The sequence below is a fragment of the Diospyros lotus genome, chromosome 5 (genome assembly GCF_014633365.1).
Source record: "Diospyros lotus cultivar Yz01 chromosome 5, ASM1463336v1, whole genome shotgun sequence".
Taxonomy (NCBI): Eukaryota; Viridiplantae; Streptophyta; class Magnoliopsida; order Ericales; family Ebenaceae; genus Diospyros; species Diospyros lotus.
This window is the reverse complement of record NC_068342.1, coordinates 14584826-14609883: the sequence shown is the minus strand read 5'-3', so window position 1 is coordinate 14609883 and position 25058 is coordinate 14584826. Positions and strand designations below refer to the sequence as shown.

Genomic DNA, 25058 nt, shown 5'->3' with positions numbered 1-25058 from the left:
TGCTTTGCCTCTCTCCTTTTCATAAGCACATTGCCAAAGGACCTTAATAGTTGTTCACACTCAATGATTTCAAATATAGTTGAGCTGAACTAGAGAGTTCTATGGGCACAAGTTTTGTGTTCTCGTTCGGGGGAATTCCTGTGTTCGCAATAAAAGTAAGCAGAATATATTTTATATATTTGTTTGCCAAGCAAATGCATGGAAATTGGGACAGAAAGTGTTGGACATGCAGTCCAACTCTAACCAACATAAAGTTTCTAGGTCTTCATTTCTATTAAGATTCTTGGTGATTTCTTGGATTGAAATAATCAACGAGAAAATTAGGGAAAACAGTTACTGTTGAAATTAGAAATATATTTACTGATGACAGGAAGATTAAAATGCTTTTCAATGCACTGGAAAATCTCGAATCCATTTGTATTTGAATGATGGACATTTATTATGACAAGGTTTAGACTGTCCTTTTTCTCCCTAATGGTAGTCAAAGCTTCGATCAAGCTTTCAAACTTCAAGACTAAAAGAAGTTATGGAAACAAAGGCAAGACAAAAAGAAGGATTGAGATACGTGAAGAACTTTCATGATCTCATCATCTGAAAACTTCTTACACTTTCAAACCAAAGCATGCCCTTGACATCAAACCATATATAATGGTAAAAAGAACATGTGGCACCAGGAGAGTGAGTGTGAAGATTTCAGCAAACATATTGTACGTGTATAATTCCCATTCGATACCTGCATAATGATTGTAGCATTGAAGCATATTCTAAAATCATGGCCAATATGCTTCAATACTGCAGTCATTACAAAGGTATTGAATGGGAATTATGCACGGACAAGATTTTGTTCCCTATATACAGTAATATACTTGTGTTTGCTGAAATCTTCACTCTCACTCCTTTTGCCATATGTTTTCATTACCGTTGTATATAGCTTAATGTCAAGCATATACTTTGGTTTTAAGGTGTAGGAAGTTTTCGGACGTGTGAGCATGAAAGTTCATACCTATCACAATCCGTCTTTTGTTTTGTTTTTGTTTTCATTTTTTCTTTCAGTCTTGAAGTTTGGAAGCTTAATTGAAGCTTTGACAGCCATTAGCGAGAAAAAGGACAGCCTAAACCTAATCATAACAAATATCCACCACTCAAATACAAAAGGGTTTGAGATCCTCCAGTACACAGAAAAGCAACGTAATCTTCCTATCATCTGTAAGTATATTCCTAATTTCAACAACAGAAGTTTTCCCTAATCTTCTTGTCGATTTCAGTCCAAGCTATCACCAAGAATGTTAATAGAAAATGAAGACCTAGAAACTTGATAGTGTAGGTCAGAGTTGGACTACACGCCCAATAGTTTCTGCCCCAGTATTCCATATAATTTCTTGGGAAACAAACATAGAAAATATTTTCTCCCTACTTCTATTCCTAATGCTGCAATTCCCCCAACAACAACATAAAACTTGTGTCTGTAGAACTCTCCAGTGTAACTCAACTATATTTTGTGAAATCATTGAGTGTGAACAACTTAAAGCCCGTATGGCAATATGCTCATGAAAAGGCGAGAGGCAGAGCAACCAGTGATCAAGGTATTTCACTTGTGCTTGTGGGTGCAATGGAAGCAAGGTCCAAAGGCTTATCGAAATCAAAGCAACATGGAAGAAGCCAAAGATGAGACGAATCCCGAAGAGAGAAGAAACAAAGGACGGTTTGGAGTGAACGAATGCACTGCAAATTCTTAGAAGCCATTGACATCTTGGGGCTCCAAAGTAAGAAAAAATTTCAATCTTATGCTCTTTGTTTCCATTTCTACAAGTTTTTATTCACTTATGTGTATATTTTTTGGCAGCCCCGAGGCTTTCCCAAACAGGATTGTAGAAGTAATGAATGTGCCTGGATTGACAAGAGAAAATGTTGCTAGTCATTTGCAGGTAGGTTATTGTTCATATTTGATAAACTTAATCCAATTTTGTTTTTAATTAACCACTACCAAAATCTGGAACAATCCTATCTAATTACACATGTAGCAAGCAGATAGAATGTGATGGTTTAGTGCCATTAAATTAAATTCAAGAAAGCAGATACGTGTACCTGCACATTTCCATGATCACTTGCTGAAAGAAACACTTGCACATATTCATTCCTGAAATACTGGATGTGCATGAAGAGAGCTGAATCCTCCAAATTGCCTGCAAAATTGTATTTTTCTATAATTCAAAATATCATATGTTACCAAATAAATCGAGAATATAATGGCCATGTAAAATTCATTTCACAACCAGGAATGAGAATAATTTCTAAAATAGATATTTGAAAAAATAACTGTTCGGTTGACCCTTATACAAAATAGTTTTGACAAATTCCTTCACCTAAACCATATAAATAGTTCCATGTTAATATAAATCCGTAATATGGCCTAAATATTGTTGGGATGTGTTTTAAATTCCAAGAATTGAAAATGGCTTTTCCATTTTCAACGATTCAAGTTCATGGTATTTCAAGAAACTAAAGAGAGAGAGAGAGAGTGTTTGTGTGTTGGCAACTTGATTGTAAGCTAAAATGAAAAGTTGAACCTCTGGCATGGCAATAAATTTGTAATTACTCTTTTAACAAATTTATTTAAAAATTTGTTAAAATAAGTATGTAAATGAATAAATGTATAATCTATTACTATTTCTACTCATGTCCTTCTTATATGGGTTTAAGTAAGTCGCCCTAACAAATTATACGCACCTAACTTCTAACTTCTTATTGTTATACACACCCAACAAAAATTAGACAAAATAAATTTGTGGTGGAGTGAGTTTGTCTTTTCCATTGCAAAAATTAAGGCCTTTGGGTTCATCTGTTCATAATTTTATCTCTGCTTTTTTATTTCTTTCTAAGATGTTATCTATCCAATTCTTGCTCCTAATTTTTTGAACTTATGCTAGGCCTTTCCATTCTTAGGAACTATGACAAATGACAATTGTGAATTAGCATAATGAATTTTTGATGCTTATTAAAAAGGAAAATTTCAAAATCTACAAGGTTTTTAAGACCTAAGGCAATGATTTTTTAACCATAGCCTAAATTTATTTTGATGCAGTTTATACCAAAAATAGATGTGCTTAGCCTATCTTTAGAGGACAATATTATTGCTCAAAACAAAAGTTGAATGTTATTATTGCTCAAAACAAAAAGTTGAATGTTTCCAAACCTTCTTATTTGTTGACGTCTCTTTGACAATCTTTGCGAACCTCCGCTGTCCACGAGCATGAACAAGTCTTGGGCTCCTAATCCCGCAGCTTTAAGATGCCTAAAAATGGTCAGAAAATACCCAAATTTTGCACACTAAAGGCAAGCCTTTGTTTTGAAAGGCACCTCAATACCCCTCGTATGAGAGAAGGAAAAAAAAAATCTTAGAAATACTCTCAATATATATTGGCAAAGTCCAATATATACATTGTTTACGTAATAAACAATATGATGAACAAAATCGATAAAAAAATGCCTTTATTTGTAGGCAAGAACTCCCTATACAAGCTTATAAATAATCGATGTGGGATAATTGTCTTATGCGCTCAAAATTTGACACGTATTGAAGACTTTATTCACAAGTTAAGACATATCCAAGATACTAGCATGTCACTATGGCCTAATTAGATAGGCCACGTTACTTTATATATATGATTTTTTTTTGTGTGTGTAAAAAGAGTTTTTTTTTTTTAAATTTTTTAGATTTATTCATTCTAATTTCCAAAATTAAATTTGTGATGGTTATAAACGATGCTTTAATTTTTGAATCACTCTATTTGTTAACACGAGTGTTAAAATAGTGGACAAGACCAAAACAAAAGAGACAGAAAAAAAAAAAAAAAGGAAAGAGACGAAGGAGAAGAAAGATGTGATTAATATTTATAATAAATTAATTATTAACTTTTGTATAAAGAAGTAGGTAGAGTGAGATAATATAAACAATTGTTAATCCATTGGCCAACGGAGACTGAGATCAGATCTGTGGGGGGGGGGGGGGGAGGGGAGGGGAGGGGAGGGGAGCATGAAGAACAATTAAAGAAGAGAAAAAGCAAATCGGGGATGGAAAGAAACAAGTAGTAGAATGCTTGTGCAGCAATTTTTGGAAGGATCGATCTTTTCCAATCTAATCATTTCGTACAAAGTCTTTGCTCTTCTTTCATCATCTGTTTGGATATGGAGAAAGAGAAAGAGAAAGAGAAAGAGAGAGTGAGTGAGAGAAAAACGGGACTCACGTAGCACCGTCGTGGCCGTGTGGCCGAAGCCAACTTCCCTCCAATCGCATCAACTTCTCCCCGAATTCTCTTCCTCCTCCTATAAATTGCCAGACAAATCCTCTCCCTTTTATCTTCAAATCTCTCTCTCTCTCTCTCTCTCATGGCTTTGAACCCCCCCATAAAGAGTTCCATAACCATGGCGGATTACGCAGTCTCAAGCTACTACTGTTCCATCCTCTTCGCCTCCCTAATCATCTTCATCTCCTGTTGCGAGGATGACTATGACTCGTACTCTCTCGACGCAGGTACCGGCGCCAACCGGCACTTCTTCGGGCGGCGGCTCTGCGACGAAATCTACGTCGTCGGAGAAGGAGAAACCCTGCACAGCATCAGTGACAAGTGCGGCGACCCCTACATTGTCGAGCAAAACCCTCACATTCATGATCCCGACGATGTTTTTCCTGGACTCGTCATCAAAATCACTCCCAACTCGCTTGAAAAAGCTACCTCCTAGATAGAGTGCTGTTATTAATTAATTTGCTCATTTCCCTCAAGTTTTCTTTTTCCTTTGCTATAATTTTCTTGGGAGAATTGTGTTTGGTTGCCGAGAAAACGGCCTTGGGTTATTTTCTTTGGGATGGGGATATTGTATACTGTAGCTGGAGTTGTGTAATGCATGCAGATTAGTCTGTGTGGAGACTGGAGAGTAGTAGATATATATTGTCAATTTATTAATAATAATAATAATGTTTTGGTAAGCAATTAGTTCTGGATTTGATAATATTGTGGTTCACTTCTATTTCGTTTTTAGTTTTTTATTCTCATTTTCAAAATTGAATCCTAAATTATATACTTTTTATATATTTTGCTTAATAGATTAAAATAATACAACAATAATAAAAAAAGTTATTTCCATCTTCACTTCAACTTATAATTTAAAGTAGGAATAGTTTTAAGAATAAATTTTCATCTTTCAATTATATAAAACACACTATTTTAATGTTCGGGTTTAAGATGCTAATGGATTCTAGCAAACTTATTGTGTCGGCCACTCTTTATATCGATTTCCTTTTCTTTCTCTATTCAGTTCTAATTTGTTTATCAAACATTCTAATTATACAACCAATAATTATATTTGTATTATAATTTTTTTTTTAATTATGAACACCTCTTTATAAAATTATCAACTAGTACAAGATGCTACCCCTACATCCTCTTTTCTATTAAAAAGAAGAAAAGAAAACATCTCCAGCATCTGTTTTTACGCACTATTTGCTTGTTCAATGCGCCAATTATACAAAGTTAGAAAAATACTAAACTTTTTAATGATATAATTAAGAATTTAATTATCCACTAATGTATATATTTGTTAGAAAACTCACCAGGTGGCTAAAGTTCGTTATGCTTTGGGTTGATTGATTGGACACCACATAAAAGAAAATCGTGAGATTGCCTTGACATTTGTTGGGAAAGTTAAGTTAGTTAAGTTTGATATGAAATAATATTAAAATATAAAAGATAATTATGATTCAAAGCGCACCGGAGAGATCCTCTATCATTTATATTAGTTTTTTCGGTCCTCTACCATTTATATTAGTTTTTCCAAATTCTTCCTACGAGATTAGGATTAGTGATCGTTATTGGTCAGGACTAAGAGTTCAAGTCAAATTTGAGAAGAGTTAACCACGTTAATATTGGTTACCTTTCTAAATTTTAGGAAAATGTAATAGTTCTGAAGATATATGAATGAATTTTAAGATAAATTGATTTTATTAAATTATGTAAACCAATTCTAAAGAGAATATATTTGTATTCAAGTCGATGGAAGACGTTAAAATCAAGCTAAATTAGACTCGGATAAACCAAGTAACAAGACAAAATTAATCTTTGACTTTTATGATATCAAGATTAAACTAAACTCATTAGAAATACATCTTACTCATATAAACTTCGAACATATACTTTTAAATTTGTCACAATTTTAAAAAAATATTTTAAATTCTATAATTCACTCATTGAATTTGAGAGTTTATTGTAATTATAAAATATCAGTAAAATTTATTAATTTTTATTTAATGACTTGGTTGTTGAGTTGGACAAATAAAATGCAAGATGAATTGTGATGCGATTATTAATTTATCGTATTATTTTCACAACTTACACATGACATTTAACTATTTTTGGGGATTTTTTTGTTTTTTTTGCTTATTCAAGGTGACAATGGTATAAATTTAGATGGGTTTTGGATTTTTTTATTATTACTATTATTATTTTTTAAAATCTTATTTATATTTGTTACGAGGATAAAATACATGCCAATTATTGATTAATTACATATCAATCACTCGGCTCGGCCAATTAAAATATCAAATTGCAAATCATCAAATAAAATGAAACTAACAAGAAGTTAGAAAAGAACTTGGAGTGACCAAAGTTGGAACCAATAACTTAAAGGTTATTACTTAAACCCAAAACATAATTAGCTTATTTTTATTTAAAATTAAAAAAAAAAGACAATGACGAATGGAACCAACAATCTTGGGCCCAACAAATCGGTCCAATAAAAAAATAAAGTGGTGTTGGCAAGTGCCAATTTCTGGATCTTTCAGCTGGACTCAGCGAGCTCGGTTGGCTTGAGCCTTGAATTGGGAGACAAAAACAAGCGTAAGAACGAACAGAACGCTCGAGACACGAACAAACTAACAGACAAATTGCGTACGCGAGATCGGACAATCAATCTCGGAGATCAATTCTTCCCGACTCCGTAACAACGCCGCCACGCTCTCTCGCCTTCGCTTCGATTTGACTCTTCCAGACGTATCTCTCGCACGCGGGCGATCTTCAGAGCATATTCTTCGTCCTTGAATTGATTGATTGATTGATAGATAGATAGGAATGGCTTCTTCGGATCAGGAATTGCCGGAGGGATCGGTGAAGAACATTCTGGAGCAAGAGTCCCTCAAGTGGGTCTTCGTAGGCGGCAAGGGCGGCGTCGGCAAGACTACCTGCAGCTCCATCCTCTCCATCCTTCTCGCCTCCGTCCGATCCTCCGTCCTCATCATCTCCACCGACCCCGCCCACAACCTCAGCGACGCCTTTCAGCAGCGCTTCACCAAAACCCCCACTCTCGTCCACGGCTTCTCCAATTTATACGCCATGGTATGAACTTCATTCTGTCTCTTTCTATTGCGTCGTCGATTGGATTGTAGCCTTTACTGCCTCAAATTTGCCCCTTGCCTCGAGTGCTTTCCCTATTTGGCTCTTGGTTTGGGTGACATTTTGAGGATGTTCAGTTTTTTTCCACATCGTTGTGTCGGGCCAGATTCTTTGCTTTTGGTGAATTATGGCCGTGTCCTTTTCATGATTTTGGGTGTGTTATTGTATTTTGAAGCTTATAGGTATGTATTTTTCCCCCCAAAATTGGTATTTGGTAATCAACACACGCACAAGGACGGGATAGAAGACTTAAGCCCCCGTATACAAATCTACATTATCATGTGTGTCTGCTTGTTGTTTCAAGTGAAAAGTTGTGTATTTAATGTCTAATTAGATTGCAGCAGCATGGATGCTGTCTCTCTCCCCCTCTCTCTACACACACACAAACACAAACTGGTGCTCACCTGTTTACATACACAAGATATGCTTGTGGATATTGAAACCACGTATGTCTCTAATCCATGTTTCCATATTTTAAGTGGAAAGATAATAGTTTGCAGCGTTATGAACTCAAATTGTGGAGCTCGGCAAGTGTTTACTCCATTGAAGATTGAATGACACGTTCACTAGATTTACAATTTTTCTGAACTCAGTACATATGGGTTTCTTCTTTTCCTTTAAGAGGAAGATTTGACTGTAGGGTCTTTGTTGAAGATTGGCCATCTGATCAAGTACCTCACAGTTATCTAGTTATTGCCTTTTGGAAAACATGATTTTGTCTGTTGTGGTCTTAATTCTGTATTTTTATTCTGGTTTTTGCAGGAGGTTGATCCAACTGTGGAGAACGAGGAGGCACTTGGTTCTGATGGGATGGATGGTTTTTTGTCCGATCTGGCTAATGCAATTCCTGGAATTGATGAGGCTATGAGCTTTGCAGAGATGCTTAAGTAATCACCGTTTTCATTTATAGCTTCATTCTTTTTCCCTTTTTTTTTTTTTTTTTGAGGAAACCTAAAGTAAAGTGTCTTTTGAGAGAATGTCCTTATCAGATATAACACAATAACCAACTGTGAGCAAACAGAAGGACATGAGATACGTAAATAATCAGGGGTAGAAACCACTAGAACTAGTACTAGTTCTGTAGTCTTCCTTGCTAAATGTGAACGCGGTCGGATTTTAGATAATGTTTAGGTCAAGTTCAATGTAAGACCCCTTTCCAACATATGATATTACGTGACCAAATGTGAATCTGATTGGTTTTTAGATAATGTTTACCCAATTCAGTGTAGGTCTATGTTTCCCATATATGATATTTTACCAGCTTCGGAAATTGAATCTAGTGTCATCACAATATCTGTGTGAATGGCCTCCAAAATTTTTACCCAGTGCAAATTTGCTTACCATCCATGGATATAAGCTTCTTGATGGGATTGAGAGGAAGGATCAGCTAATACTAATTGAAAATTACATAATTGACAGAAGCCTCTTTGCAAAAAACCAAGAGTAAGGCTGTGTACAAAGGATGAACTTCCCTCAATCCTCACACAACATAGTCTCTAATGCGCTAGGGTGCCCCTTTAAAGCTTTAAAAAAGTGTTTTAAGTAGCTGGATTTCTTTTTTGTTGTCCGGTTGCATTACTAAATAGTACTTTTGGATCTTTGCACCCAATTTGTTGTCAATGGGTTTCTTTTGGTAAGTTGTTGTGCTTCTAATGTAATCTCTCTTTTAGCTGATTCTCAAGATCTACATATCTTTGAGGTGGCCGCTGGAGGATTGATTATTACCTGGTTGTCCTTTTATGTAGCTCCACGTGGGCCACTTGGTTGTATAGTAGTTGCATTTGAAGCGTGGGCATAGATGTGTAATGCTAATACAACGCAACATAGATATGATGGCATGCTAGTTTAAAAGGGATGCTGGACATCATACGCTAGGAACACACTTAAAATATATAATATATATTTCCATGATGTGGTGAGATGTAGAGATAAATAGAAAGATTTGCATATGGTATTACTAATTTAGATAAAGATGTGGAGGATTTTAGAGAAGAAGGGAATCCAGATTGCTTATATACAAGTTATTAAGGACATATATTATCAAGCATAAACGTGTGTCAAGACTTCTAGAGGAGATATATGTTGGGAAGAGGAGTGACAAATATTCATTTTCTAATTAGGGCCCGTTCGGGAATGGTTTTAGGGGCAAGTTGAGTTGAGTTTGCCCCTAGACACAGTAAGTTGTGTGTTTAGTAACATGACAACTCTCTCAATTCAACCGAGTTGAGGTGAGTTTATAGGGCTAAACTCAACCTCATGAATTTTGTGAGGTTGAGGTGAGTATGCTAAAGTAAAATGTCATATTCCAATTTTACCCCTTTGTAAGTTGTTTTCTCATTGCTCGTTATATACTTATATGCCCTTTTGATTGATTAATGAATTCCCTCATTTTTTCCTCTCTTGAATTCTCTCATATCTCTCTCTAAACTCCCTCTCACGATCCCTTTGATCTCCCTCTCTTTGTTGTTCTCTATATTCCTCCCCCAATTCTTGCTGCCTTTTCCTTCCTATCTGTCTAATTCTTCCTCTAATTTCTCTTAATTTCCTATCAAAACCCTAGTACATGACAATTATTATTAGAGCCATCATTCCTTGGTGGTTTTCTTTGTTGATTAATTTCTGACAGATGTCGACAGTTGCTGTCTGATGCAGTTGATTTATGAAATCTGAAGGTGATTACAGAAACCAGCAGCAACAAGGTAGGTTGTAATCTTAGGAGATAATCTCAGCGATTTCGATGAAGTGATCTAACAACGATTTGGTGAGCCAATGACAGCAACAAAACCGATTACCAATGATCCATAGTGATCAGTTGCACTAAATTCCATGATTGGCAGGAAATTATAGAATACCGATCCGTAGCGAGTGGTGTGATCAGAGTCGATCCAATAGAGGCGATTCACAGGAGTTGCAACGAGAGCCCATCGAACTCTCAAGACGTTGATACTTTCGACGCGGTAAATTCTGAAATCAATAGTGAGCCTTCGATTCTTGCGGGTTGTGCAAATTCCAGCTATCCTAGTGGCTGGATTCAAGTCGCTACATGTGATAAAGGCAAGCAAACCCAGGCGGTCTTGGCTGTTGTTCCTTAGCGATAGTCCTCAGCTAGTGCTTCGTAATTTCCGATCACTTCACGGTCGGCGATTCCAATGGTGAATTTTGGCATGATTAAGGTCCAGATTGTGAAGGCGGTACAGGCGACTCTAAGCTTGTGATATGGAAGTGTTGTTCGATTTTTGGAAGCGAGTAGGCCAAACGTTGTCCGACGATGCTTTCGGTGACTCTAGAGTAGTCCTTAGCCTTCGGTTTCTTCTGTTTGTGCAAGTTTGACTTTCCTAGGGCGGAATTTAGAGAACTATCTGTCGAATTTGAAGGTGGTTCAGAGCCAGTGGTTATTGGCTACTGCATGGTGACTTAGGTGAAACCTACAAGATGATTTTCGGCTGAGATTTCTAGTGATTTAGAGCAGCAGAGTTGACTAATTTGATAGGCGATACATATAAGCGATTCAGTGAAACAGATCCAAGGTTGTTGAATAGAGAGGAGATCGATTCTCAATTAGGCGGAGCATAGCAGCTGTTCCCTAGAGGTTGCAACATAACTGATCGAACTCACAAGAAGTACTTTGGGCTTTCGGTTCAAATTGTGGAGGAGAAATAAAAGGCTCGATTGTGAAGGCAAAGCAATAGTTTGATTAGTTGCTGTGTCCAAGCTGCTGCAGTCGCGGTTTAGGAAGGCGACCTTAGCCATTATCGGAGCTGATTGAGCAGTGATTTAAGAGATTTCGATTAGAAGTCCAACAATGCATATCAACGAATCAGTGAAGAGAATTCCACAGGCGATGATTTCAATTGAATTTTAGACTATGAGTAAAGGAAACAAGAGGTTGATTATGGCTTTTAAATCTGGTTAACCTTGTTCAAATTGGAAAGGCGAAGAAGAGCGGGTGCTCTTTGAGGCGAGAATCGGATCTATTGCCAGCATGCAACTCATTCTGCTGGGGAATTGAAGGTCGCTGAGTGTTGTGAGGCGATTGTTTATCCTAGGTGATTGTTGTGAAGAAGATACTGAAGGGAAGTGTGGGATTCAATATGTACAGAACTCCTACTCATTCGTCTTCGCAGTGTCCTATTTGTGAGAAGTCGGCCATGGGGAGCAGTGCATGCATGAGACAATTGGAGTCTCAATTGCAGCAGAAGAATGCTTCATTTTCAGTGGGATGTCCTGTTCGTGAGATGTCGGCCATGGGGAGCAGTGCGCACATGAAACAAGTGAAGTCTTAGTTGCAGCAAAAGGATGCTGCATTTTCAGTTGGATACAACAAAAATCACGAGGAGCTTGGCCAAAAGCATCAGACATGGGAAAAAAAAAAAGATAATTAGATCGACAGTGTTATATGCAAGGAGATACAAAATTTTTGGATGACGCTATCTAAAATGTATCAGGTCATCTTTCCTGTTGAATTCTTCGATAAACCGAGAAAAAATGTTTTAGATGATCATCGTAGAAGTTCTAACCAAAAGGAGTTCCTGAAAATGGAGTCGCCTAAAGAAAAGTCTAGATTATGGGAAAATGATTCATTAAATACCTCCGAGTATCTGTAGAAGGAGTATTTTGATTTAGGCAGAATTATCAAGAATGATGACTGCAACATCAGAGATAATATTGGTGGTGAAATGCATTTTCCAAAGGGAATATGTAACGATTAGGTTGATAGGGCAGCAGATGCAAAGGGACCATATGATATTCTTGAAAAAGAAGTTCATGTAGAGGGATATTTCAACAAACACAAGGAAAAATGAGTTGCTGAATTGTTTGCATGGAATCAGGAAGTTCCAACTGAAAATTCAGTCAATATTAAGGAAGTCGGTGCTGGAACTGAAATAAACTTGTCAAGGGTAACTCAGGATTCCGAAGAAGAAAGGAGATTGGATAGGGAGATTTGTGTAGACCACATTTTACAAGAGCAGGAAGTTGAAGATTGTTGAGAATCAGTTTATAAATCAAATTAGAGATGAGAACTGCTATGAAGATGGCTTTCATGCATCTAATAGTTTGGATAGGATATGGTTTCCTCAGATAATCTGGGCATAAATCATATTAGGGATGAAGGTCGGGATGAAGGCTATGTTTTAGCCATTGAGGAACTTGTGGAACCTGCTCATCCCTCCATATGCAATCAGTATGACTGTACAGGAAGGGAAATTGCAGGGATGGACATTGGGACACCATTGGAGGAGAAAATTGTGGAGGATAAATCTTGGGTGTATGGCAATGAGTAGGAGACAGCTCGGGAGGAAGAGTTTTTTGCTATTTTATTTGCTCAAATTCCATTTGGTGAGCTGCAGTGTGAGAGCGGCTCTTGGTTGGCAAAGAAATTTGAGTCCCCTACGATCACTAGAAATGGTATGATTGGAGATATATTCTCAAGCTGAAATGTCTTCTAATGTTGTGAAAGTGCGTGGATTTGATAAGGAATTTTGAGGACAGTTGGTAGCGGGAGGAAAGTTAAGGGAGATAACTGAAGCAGTCAAAAGTTTTGTTGTGGGGAACAAAACTCCCACGCTTTGTTGGTTCTTACTCCAGCCGACAAATCCAAGGTTCTATCTACTGTATTGAAGGATGAACCAATGGCTGATCATGTTCTTAATAAGTGGAGACCAGTCTTGATTGGACAACTATTGTAGGAGGTGGTTGTAGTGGGCTTGAACTTGATTAGGTTGCTTCTATTGAAGTTCTGGGCCAAATTATGCCTGGAATTAATCTTGGAAACCTAAGAACGAAGAAAAAGAGGTCTAGAAGGAGAAAGAAAAAAAGAGGAATAGAACAGATAGAGAAAGTTGGTATTAGATAAGAGCAGTGGCCCAATAGCTACAAGTTCTTGGGGACAAGAACTCTCTCAAGAAGGGGAGAATTGTCATGACCCCAAGGGTTCCTAATGATAGATTGGTAAATATAGTAGTAGTTGGCCTACTTGCATTGCACAATAATTGTAATTCTCTTTCCCCTTTCTATTATAGGGTTTTGTCCTTGGCTATAGGTAGTTATGCTATTTGTTGTACTGCACATGGGTGCATGTGTGAGGCTGTTAGGCTATATATAATCCACAATTGAGGATAGGAGGATTATGTTTTGATTGATGAATGAATTCCCTCATTTTTCCCTCTCTTGTATTCTCTTGTATCTCTCTCTAAACTCCCTCTCACGATCCCACTAATCTCCCTCTCTTTGTTGTTCTTTGTATTCCTCCCCCAATTCTTGCTGTCGTTTCCTCCCTATCCGTCTAATTCTTCCTCTTATTTCTCTCAATTTCCTATCAAAACCCTAGGCACATGACAGAAATCTGGTAAAAAAAAGGGCTTTTGCCACCAATGGGCATCTCACAAAATAGAAGGGTTAATTACATCAATAATCACTTAACTTACATTTTGTTACTGTTTTGGTCACTGAACTTTGTAATGTTACCTGTTAGTCACTAATATTGCAAAACTATTTCTCATCCGTCACTCATGAACTTAAAGTTCAGTAACTAACGAGTGACAGATGAGAAACAGTTTTGAAATATTAGTGACCAGTAGGTAACATTTTAAAATTCAGTGACTAAACAGTAACAGTTTTGAAATATTAGTGACTAACAGGTAATATTTCAAACTTCAATGACCAAACAGTAATAGAATGCAAAGTTGAGTGATTATTGGTGTAATTAACCCCATAATAGAAGCTAAACTTGGGTTTTCCTCCATATAGAAATGAAAAACCAACCCAACAATCTCCCTTCCTCACTATGTGGAGGAACTTGCCATTCCGGCAATCAAATGACGAGTCTCAAACTTCCCCTTTTGGTAGAGCCTTTGTCAACATGTCTAAACCATTAACAGCTGTGTGTGTTTTTTGAAGTTAAAGCAATTTAGAATCTAGGACACCTCATATCAATGATATGTGTTTTGATCTACTGTGGACTGTTGAATTCTTCCTAAGATGAACTGCAATTTGATTACACAAAGTAACACATACCTCTCTTGAGTAAACCCAAGTTCATGCACAAATCTCTTCATCCAAAGCATCTCTTTGCAGGCTTTAATAGCTGCAATGAATTCTGCCTCTGTAGTAAACAATACAATACATATTTGAACTTGGACTGCCAAGCCACTGCTCATCCTGCCAAAGGTAATCAAATAGCCTGAAGTTGATTTTCTAGTGCCAATATTCCCCAACCATATCTGAATCTGTATAACCTGCAAATATAGGCTTCACTTTCCAAGAGGAAAGTTTGAGACTTGTCATTTGATTTCCGGAATGGCGAGTTCTTCCCCGTAGTTTTTTTTTTTTTTTTGTGGGGGGGGGAGGATTTGTTGTGTTGGGTTTCCCTTCGTATGTGGAGAAAAAGCCCAAGTTTAGCTTCTATTTTGTGAGAAGCCCATTGGTGGACAAATGCTCATATTTAGAACACATTTCTTAGCCCTTGGCAGCCATATAAATAGCTCTTTAAGGTCTGCTCAATTAGGTTTGGAGAGCAACAAAGAAAAGGGAGAAAACATTTAGAGAGAGTGATTTTCACAAGAGGATATAGCTTTGTGTAGTCATGGTCAAATTGACGACCTGAAGTGATCTATGGTCTGATTGAGCTGAAATTTGGACAAGATAATCCAGACTCCTGGTTCTTCAATCTGAGCGGTGTGATTGGCATTTGGAGTTCTGCAGATACAGATTTTCTGGTTGGAAGAACAGCCTTTGTTTTGCTGATCTCTTCTCCATTCTCTTGTTGGTTGTTGAAATTGTTTGAGTCTTATTGTGAGACTTGAGAGGGATATTTGTAATGCTTATTTGGTTATAGTGGAGTTCCTTCAATGGGCCTTTTGGCCCTGCAGTTTTTACCTTTCAATTAAGGGGGTTTTCCATGTAAAAATCGTGTGTCAAGTGTGATTGATTTATGCTTACCATAATCTAACATTTTACTTGAATAAAATATATGTATATAACTGCTGCCTTGATGGATTTTGGTTGGGCTTGGCTTGTTCACTCCGTGCAGGGTCAATTAAGCCGGAAAGAGTTGTATTGTTGTGCTTCTGTTGGATTGATTGTTAGTGTTTTTTGTTGCTAATTAGAAAGTGAATATTTGTTCGCTCCTTCTTGTGCTTCAGTTTTTCATCTCCAATGGTTCTGGGAGACTTAAAGGAAAAAGTCCCAAATAAAAAGAGTTCTGGTGGTGGAATGAAGAGTACAATAGAAAATTAAGACTAAGAAAGCTTGTTACAAAACTTTACATAAATGTCATAGTGAAAAAAAAAACCCTAAAGAAGTATAGTTTGGCCAAAAAGGAAGCAGAAAAGACAATTAATGAAGTAGAGTCAAAAACTTGCAAAAATTTATTCCAATGACCTGTACAAAAGATGGAGAAGGATATATATATATATATATATATCATTGAGCTAGTCAAAACTATCTCCCGCAATATTCAACATCTTAGTATGTCCCTGGTATGGAGGGGGTGCTTGATATATGCGTGGATTGGAATTGATGAATTTAGGAAGTTCTTAAAATTGCATTTTGACCCTCAAGCTTGTCAAGTGCGGTTCAATTTTTTGACTCTGTCTGCACACAGATAATGTGTCTAGCACGAAAATTAATAAAATAATCCAGTAATGTGTCCACCAAGTGTCCAATGTCTAATTGCTGTGGCCTGTGTCTGTGAAATGTTTGTAAGTCACCCTTAATAATGTGTCTATGCTTTTCAAATAGGCATTGAATGTCACTTGTTGCTTAATTTTTGCCTCATTGCCCGTTTCAGTTCAGTATTTTGCCCATGTTGCTTGTTCCAGTGAAATGTTTGGTTGTCAATTTTTGAATTGTCTTGGAGTATGATGTTACATTCTATTCAGATGGAAATAACCAAGACTTGGTGGCACACGTGTCTCCAATTTTGGCAAAACAATGTGAATCTTGTGCGTATCTGTTTCACAGTAAAGTTACTGTGTGTATTTTTTTTTTTTTTGGGGGGGGGGGGGGGGGCAATATGACCTTTATTGCAATCCCACGTGGTGTTAATCACCTTTAGTTTTCCTTTTTTCTTCTAACACTTTACTTTTGTTTCTGCAGATTAGTCCAAACAATGGATTATTCTGTTATTGTGTTTGATACAGCTCCTACTGGTCATACTCTCCGTCTATTGCAGTTCCCAGCAACCTTAGAGAAGGGGCTTGCCAAAATGATGTCCTTGAGGAATAAATTTGGTGGCTTGATAAGCCAGGTACCGGTGTTCTTGTTGTTTTAGTACTACAGTTCCGTGGTTTGATATGTAACTGGGAGTACAAGCATTTAGTTCTGTTTTATTTTGGGTTTTGAAATGTATTGGGCACTTTACATGTTGGAACTTGTATTTCGTGGTTATAGCATACATTCAGGTGCTGCTGTTATATTTATTTATTTATTATGTTGCAAGTATAGTCACATGTGTGGCCACTCTTATACATTTTGTAGGCAAAAAATCTTTTCACCTAGACTGGAGTTCTTTTTATTTTGATTAAGTCACTGCAATCTCAGTCACATTTAGATTCATTGTTTCTCCTTTCCATAGTGTTCCATTCTGCAAGAACAGGTCCTACTGGAGTTTGGCTTCTCTTGCATTTTAGGTACAGTTAGTAATGATTGATGTCCTAAACTTGCCAGAGAAAGATGGAAAAGGGGAGATGTGTGCATTTTTAAATTTGGTAACTAAAAACTCTTTTCTTTTATATTCTTGACAATGTTTCCCAGTAGATAGAATGGTAATACGTTCTGAGTGGATGACTTATGAAATGATTTATACAGTTGTCCTTTAATTACTGGTCCGCATTATCTATGTAGGGAACTGCTTACAGAATGAAATATGTTTTCCTGGTATTAATATTCAATAGGACCAACCATGTATTCGTGTGGCGAAAATATAATCTCTCTCTCTCTCTGTTCTCTTATCCCTCCTCTCTGCCTCCCTCTCAGGTACCTGCGTGCACTGCCACTGGCCAAGCCAACTCTGTTCTGTCTTTGAATGGCATTTTGTGGTGCAGTGGACCATGTCAGATGCCCATTTGAAATTACCTGGATATTTGCTCTAGAAAGTGTTGGCATCAGTTATCACTGGCCTTTTGGATTGCATATTTTTTTCTTAGTATGAGGTAATTAGAGGGTGAACCTTGGTAGGAATGGTAAGGCTACCTTTGTGATTGGAAGGTTGTGTTTGAGTTGTGGGAAATAGCCTCTTGCAAAGCTTGTAGCCTCATGCATGGGGATGCTCTTTAGTATGAGGTTATTAGAGGAATAAAGAATAAAGAAGATGTTTAAAGTTGTGGAGATTATAGGATAATTTAGCTAATGAGTGGAGATTATAGAGTAATTTAGCTAATGTCATACTATGAAACTTTTGGAGAGAGTGCTTTAGAAAAGATTAAAGAAGAGAAACCAAAATTTTCGCTAACCAGGGTCAGCCCTAGGCCTAGGCTATCTAGGCAGCCGCTTAGGGGGGCCATGCTCATTTCAATTTTTAGATTTTAAATTAATTAAAAACAATAAATTTAAAAATTGAAAAGACGTTAGGGGACTATGCCCATTTTAAGCCATTGTAAGTTTTTAATTAATCTCAATCGCCCATCTTCCTTTTATCAATAATTACTCCCATGCGCATCACTACAAATTTTTAATTAATCTTAATCTCCCACATTCATTTATCGATAATCAATCTCATTCCCATACGCCTGGCAGTGGCACCCATCCCCTCACAACTATTCCATGTATTTTTAATTAATCTCAATCTCCCCCTTGTATGATTGTATCACAACTATTTTTATGCGCCTGGTAGTAGCCACGACTCTATCGTCTTCCTCAGTTCCTCTCCTTCTCAATTTCTTATCCATCCATTGTCACTAGCATATGCCATCAATCTGCGCAGGCGTAGGTCCTCAATCCAACCGATTTTACAACTACACCTTCTCTTCAACGATTCCATTTTTGTCCTTATCATCCCGTTGTGTGATTTATCAGGTATATCTTTTGTTTTTTTTATTAGCCTTAAATTATCAATTAATTTTGTGTATATATTTCAATATTTGTGATCCCTATGTTATTAGTGAATCTACACTAATGGATTGGTGATGGTATTTATTGAAAAACATATGTTGGAACAAATTAATTGTAATAGTTTAATTGTTGATTTTTCATCTAAAAATGCTAAAAGAGTAAATTTAAAATGAAATATTGTGAATTTCATATAATAAAAGATTTTTATTCGTATTAATTTTATTTTTAAATATAGTTGTAGAGGGCCCCGTAAAAAATTTCGCTTAGGGCCCCTAAAATCTCAGGGCCGGCTCTGTCGCTAACCCATATAGTTTCGTGCCTAGTAGGTCAATAACGAAAGCTACCCAGTTACTGAGGCATTTAACGAATCTTAGATAAAACTATTTATCTAATTTGAAAACAAAAATGCTTGTTATGAAATTAAAGCAACAAGAAGTGTCATTTTGACAATTTCTATTGGTAAATAGAAGGATTTGTATATGGGGTGAACAAAATAGAAGAACCTAAGTAGGAATACCTTAGGTATAATTGGAGATAAACAAACAAACTGTTTTCTCAACTTGTATTGAACTTAGATGAGGTATTTATACATGAGCAGGCCTCGGTTTGCTCCTAGAATACAGGGATACAAAATACAAATTTAAATATGGTTTAATAGATAATATAGGATTTAAACTTAAGTAATAGTTCTATCTTATCTTTATGGAACTACTTTATCTATAACTTCTTATCCCTTCTTCATCGTCTCAGCTTTCTTTAATTTTAAAACCTTTCAAACTCTTCTTATCATCCTATCTCCTTTCGACACACAACAACAAGTGTTTTCGTATCTTCTTCCTTCAACACTTTCTCTAGTTAATGAATAGATGTCTCTCATTCCCAGCTTGCCATTAATCAATTCTAACCATTGTTTAGTGCAGTGTTCTAAAAATCGGCCTAGGCGGCCGCCTAGGCGCTAGGCGGCCGCTGGCTGCCCCGAAATTGCCCTAGTCGGGCCTCCTAGGCGTCGGCCCGAGTAATCGGCCGGCTTGGGTGCCTAGGCGGCCCAGGCGGCGCCTAGTCGGCCTGCGCGCCTTGGCGCCCAACTCGTTGGCTCAGCCATTTTTAGGGTTTTTTTTGCTAAATCATTAAATCGAACCTCTCAACATCTCCCTATTTCTCTCTTCTCACCTGAACGCTGTCACAGCCTCAACGCTGTCGCCTCAACACCGCCAAGCTTCATCGGCCCGCCAGTAGCTCACCGCTGTCGCTGCGTCCAGCTTGATCCTCGCCGCCAAGCTTCATCGTCACCGCCTCTTATCTGTCGCGTCCTCGTCGTCCTCAGCGTCATCGTCGCCGCCCCCGTCCTCGCCGTCGAGCTCCATCTCCGCTGCGGCAAGCTCCATCTGTTGTAACCTCTCTCTCTCTCTCTCTCCCGTCTCCCCGTCTCTCTGTGTGGTTATTGGGGCATTTGCTCCGTTTTTGTTTTTTGTTTTTATTTTATTTTATTTTTCTTTTCTATTTAATATTTATATATAATTATAGATTTATATTTAGTTTTATTATTAATTATATATATTCTATAATATTTCCAAAAAATCCACTTAGCTGTTTGCTTATAATATTGATTGTATGACTAATTAAAATGTTATTTATTAATTACAATAATTTATTTCTCATGCTTAATTCTATATATTATTGGTTTATGTTGCATTATTAATATTTTTCAACTTTGATTTAGTTAAAAATAACATCAAATTATATCACAAAATTTAAAAAATAAAAAAAATAGCAGTTTTCTTAAGCGCCGCCTAGGCCCCGCCTAGGCGCTAGGCCCCAGCCTGGCGCCCGACTAGCGCCTAGCGCCTTTTAGAACACTGGTTTAGTGTTAGCGTCTCAGAGCTAACAAGGGGTATTTTAGGATTCTGATGAAGGAAATTCGGGGAAGAGAGAGAGAAATCAGATTCTTTTTCCATTCATGCTAGGTGGCTAAGGCCACAATACATATATATAACTGTTTAGCTGTTGATCTTCTGAAATTTACACCAAGAGATGCTACTAATAACTGCCTAGATACAACTCCTAACAGTTTACAAAATTTTTTAGACTATCGTACCCTTAGGAATGTGACAATGCCCCTCCCCTTAAAGATATTTCTTGTCCTCAAGAAATTACAATAGCTGAGCAACTCGGGGAAATTGTTTAAGGAGGTCAAGTAGGTACTCCCAAGTTGTGTGATCTAGGTGATAGTAGGTCCACTGCCCCAACACCTGTGTAATTGGAATGGAATTTTGATAGATCACCCTATTGTCTAACACTGCAAGGGGTTCCTCCCTCTCTTTTAAGTTTGCTTCCAAGGGAGGGAGGTCTAAACTTATGCAGTCTAGAGATCCTACTGACTACTTCAGCAAGGAGACATGGAAGATGGGATGAATCCCCACTCCTTCGGGTAGCTACAATTTGTAGGCTACCTTCCCCACCTTGGCTACCACCAAGAAGGGCCACTGTATTTCGGGCTCAGCTTGGTGTGAGGATGTCTAGCTAATAGCTGATGCTGGAACCTCTTAACCTTCAAGTAGACCATATCACCCACCTCAAAGCTTCTCTCACTTCTTTTCTTGTCTGCAAGCTGCTTCATCCTATTTTGAGCCACAACCAATTCTCTCTTGATCACATGTAATGCTTCTTGTCTCTATTGTAAGTATTGATTTGCAACCAACTCTACCTTAGAATATTGTAGGACTGCTGGTATCAAAGGGGGCTTATACCTGAAGAGGGCTTCGAACGAGGATCTTTTTAAGGATCAGTGGTAATTAAAATTATACCACCACTAAGCCAAGGGTAGCCACTTGTTCAACTCTTCGGTTTAGAGCACCATAGGCACCAGAGGTACAATTCCAAGCATTGGTTGACTCTCTTGGTATGTCCATCAGTTTTTGGATGGCAGGCCGTTGACATATGCAGCCCCACCCCTTAGTGCTTGAACAATTCCCTCCAAAAGTTGTTGGTAAACACTTTATCCATGTCTGATATAATTGATAGGGGCAACCCATGTATCTTCACCACTGTATCCAATAGCAATTTAGCCCTTTGGGAGTTGTAAATGGGTGAGCTATACTTAAAAAATGGCTGAATTTCGTCAATCTATCCATTACCACCAGTATAGTATTCTTCCCTTTGAATCTAGGCAAACCCTCCACAAAATCCATGGAAATTTGCTGCCACACTTGCTCCGGTACGTTTAGAGGTTGGAGCAAGCCCGAGTAAGGAACTTGCTCATGCTTACAGTGCTTGCAAGTGGAACACTCTAGCACAAACTCGGTCACATCCCTCTTCAATCCTGGCCAGTGAAAGAGCTGCTTGACTTTGTTGTAAGTGACATTCATACTTGAATGTCCTCCGATGGGAAAGTCATGTAAGGATGGTAAAATCCTCCTTTTGAGTTGAGCATCATCTCCTATAACCATCCTCCCTCTATATCTCAGTAGTCCAACTTTTAAGCTGTCTCCATAACAGGCTGATAGTTATTCTCAAGATTATTTAGGGCCTCCTTAATATCTTCCTTTGCCTACTTAATCTCTCCACATAAAAAGTCCATAGAAGGCTTTCTATGTACATCAACAATTCGAAGCACCTTTACCAAATGTGCAAAAATCTTAAGGCATAAAGTTACACTATTCCAGAAAGCGATGCTCATCACAGTAGCATAGGTTGCTTTCCCTTTTAACAGTCTTCAACCATTTGCACTTCTCTCGTTCAGAGCTGGTAAACATTGTCCTCATTTGGGCATTTTTTTCCATCAAACTCTGCAAAGTAAGGAAAGAAGAAGCGAATCTAGTGACTCCTAGTGTCACTATATCCCTCTTATTCATAAATGACCTCATTACGGACAAGGTCTTATGGTGTGCATAAAAGAAGATTGTCAAACTTTTGGCCTGATCAATGATTTTCTTATACCTTGACAGTTTTCTAATACTTTCAAGCATCAAATTAATGGTGTGAGTAGCACATGAGGTCCAAAAGATATTTGGCCTCTTCACCTTCAACAATTTTGCCGCTTCGATATTGTTGGCAATATTGTCGGTTATTACTTGGATGACATTTTATGGCCCAACTTGCTCAATGCATTTGTCCACATACTCAAAAGATGAGTTCACTTGTATGTGCTTCATTTGAAGACTCTTTGGAAGAAAGAAAAGCAATATTTGTGTTAGAATTAACACACAGGTTCATGATGCTCCCCCTTTTCTGTCTATCCAAGCATCTGTCATAATGGAGCACCCATTTCATGCCCACTCTTCTTCATGCTTCTTTAGTAACTCTTTCGTTTTGTCAACTTCTCCCTTTAATAACGATTCCCTCAACTGGTATTGACTAGGAGGTTTGAAACCTGGCCCAAATTGACCAACCGCCTCAACAAACAATTTGAAGCTATTGTAATCAATAACATTGAAAGGTATACTAGCTTCGTACACCCATCTAGCACAATATTCTCCAACAGTCTGTGTTCTCTCTTTAAAGAGTGCTTTGCTGATATTTTGTTGCCTTTGCGTCATTCCCGCACTCAAACAAGTTTCAAGGCTAATGGAGATTGCAAACTTATCCATAGGGCTAAGAGTACGGGGCACTTTTTTGCTCCATAACTCTTGCAATTCATCTTCATCATCCCCTTCCCCCCTTTTAGAAATATTAACAAAGTATCTCATTAAATCTTCCTCCTTATTCTTATTCTTCTTCTTACTCTTTGCCTCGATAATAGCATTATTGCATTTAGCTTGATCATTCAGAGAAGATTTTGGACATGCAAAAAGATTTTCATAAATGTTGCCAATGTGTTCTTTTACTCTATGAACTCCTCCAGACATAACTTTACCACACAACTTGCATTTAAATCCATATTCATCAGATCAATTAACATTCCATACTCCCATCCGATATCATTTGACTTCCTTTTAAGAATTTAGGCGACCTCGAACGATGCTCCTATGCTCCGAGTCCCATTCGACATCATTTGAGGTTGAGGAAAACAAAAACAAGAGTTGCAGACTTGCAGTGGCGGCGGGGGAAAGAGACAACAGTTGTAGTGGTAGCGGCGAAGGGGTGAAGAGTGAGGAGAATTACGGATTTTACCAAAGCATGAGGTTGAGGAATGAGGAAAAACAAAAACAAGAGTTGCAGGCTTACAGTGGTGGCGGTGTGGCGACGAGGGAAAGAGACGACAGTTGTAGCGAGAGTGGCGAAGGGGGAAGCGTGAGGAGAATTAGGGATTTAGGATTTAGCGACAGCGGAGAAGGTTAAAGTATCACATGAAGGGGGAAGGGGGGGATTTCTTTAGGGATCGGTGCCGTTTTGTGCTTTGGCCAAAATGACGTCTGCAAAAAAAAATTAGGCGACCCAAGTGGCTAGGCGTTGCTTGGGTCGCCTAGGCACCAATTGGGCCTGATTAATCGGGCTTGGTACCTAGGATGCCAATTTGCATGTATTCGTGGTGGCCAGGGCCGTCTAAGGCCGCCTTTTTGAACACTGTGCATTCCATGGCCACATTTGCCATTTCTCACCAAACACATCTTCTTCGTCATATAATATTATATTAGCCAATTCATATGATTATAACTTTTTCAATGTTAATTTGCATTAGCTCCTAAGAAACCCAAATTCCAAGCTCATTTGGCAAACTAGATTTTGCTTGGTGCTCACAGAGCATTAGTGGAAATTCAGAGCTGGTAGCCCCCTTTTTTAGTGGGCATTTGGTAAGCTTCACCCAGAAGGATGATGAGCTTAAAATCCCTATGTTCTTTGCATATACATTATAAAAGTCAAGGCTAAAAGTGAATCATTTGAACTTCTCTCAAATTTACGTGTACATGCACAACAGAACTGCTCCTGCAGCAATAGGATATTCCTGCTGCTGCCTCTCCTCTCAGGAAGCAGCAGCAGGGTTGCAAAAGAACTTACAAAGAAGATGATGAGAAGAAAAAAAATAAGAGAGAACCGAATAAGTTTCCCTAGAATCAGATTGAGAATGCCCCCAAATTTGGCACTCATTTCTGTTTTTAGGGCATGGGCAAGGCCTATAAGGTCCAGACACAAAATAAAATGAAAAGGCATAAAGAGGCTAGATTCAGAAAAAAATTTATATTTATGTATGATTGGCAGGACTGAAATCTGGATCATGATCCCACACGATCCTATCAGAGAGTGCTTTTTATCTTTCTTGATATTATCTATCTTGTGTGAGCAGCACTCTACGAGTGGGAGCCATTCTGTGAACAGGGTTTGTCCATTCGGAGGAGTTGACTCATGAGAATTTTACATGGTATGGCTAAATTAGAAGATATTTATTGAAGGTGAAAAGTTAGGGTTTTTTGGCTTTAGGTATGGGAACAAAAATTCTCAGTTATAGATGTGAATGCATCTAAATCAAGTTGATGCTAGTAGGCTATTGTAATAACCAATTACAGACCCTATTTGTTGGTTATGGACCATTCAATCATAACATCTACTTCTAGGATGTTCCCCTGTGATTTGACATATCCTAAATGTTAATGTTCATTTTCTTTAGATCCTTTTCTTGGCCTGTTAACTTGT

General features: G+C 37.8%; 1 protein-coding gene across 1 annotated transcript in view; it reads left to right on the top strand.

Moving 5' to 3' along the window:
- Positions 1–6817: 6817 nt before the first annotated feature.
- Positions 6818–25058, top strand: part of LOC127801758 (ATPase GET3A) — a 34097-nt gene continuing 15856 nt past the window's right edge. The window contains exons 1-3 of the mRNA XM_052337145.1: positions 6818–7385; positions 8205–8329; positions 16539–16689. Of these exons, the coding sequence (XP_052193105.1) occupies positions 7122–7385; positions 8205–8329; positions 16539–16689 (540 nt within the window). The 5' untranslated portion in view covers positions 6818–7121. The remainder of the gene's footprint in view (positions 7386–8204; positions 8330–16538; positions 16690–25058) is intronic.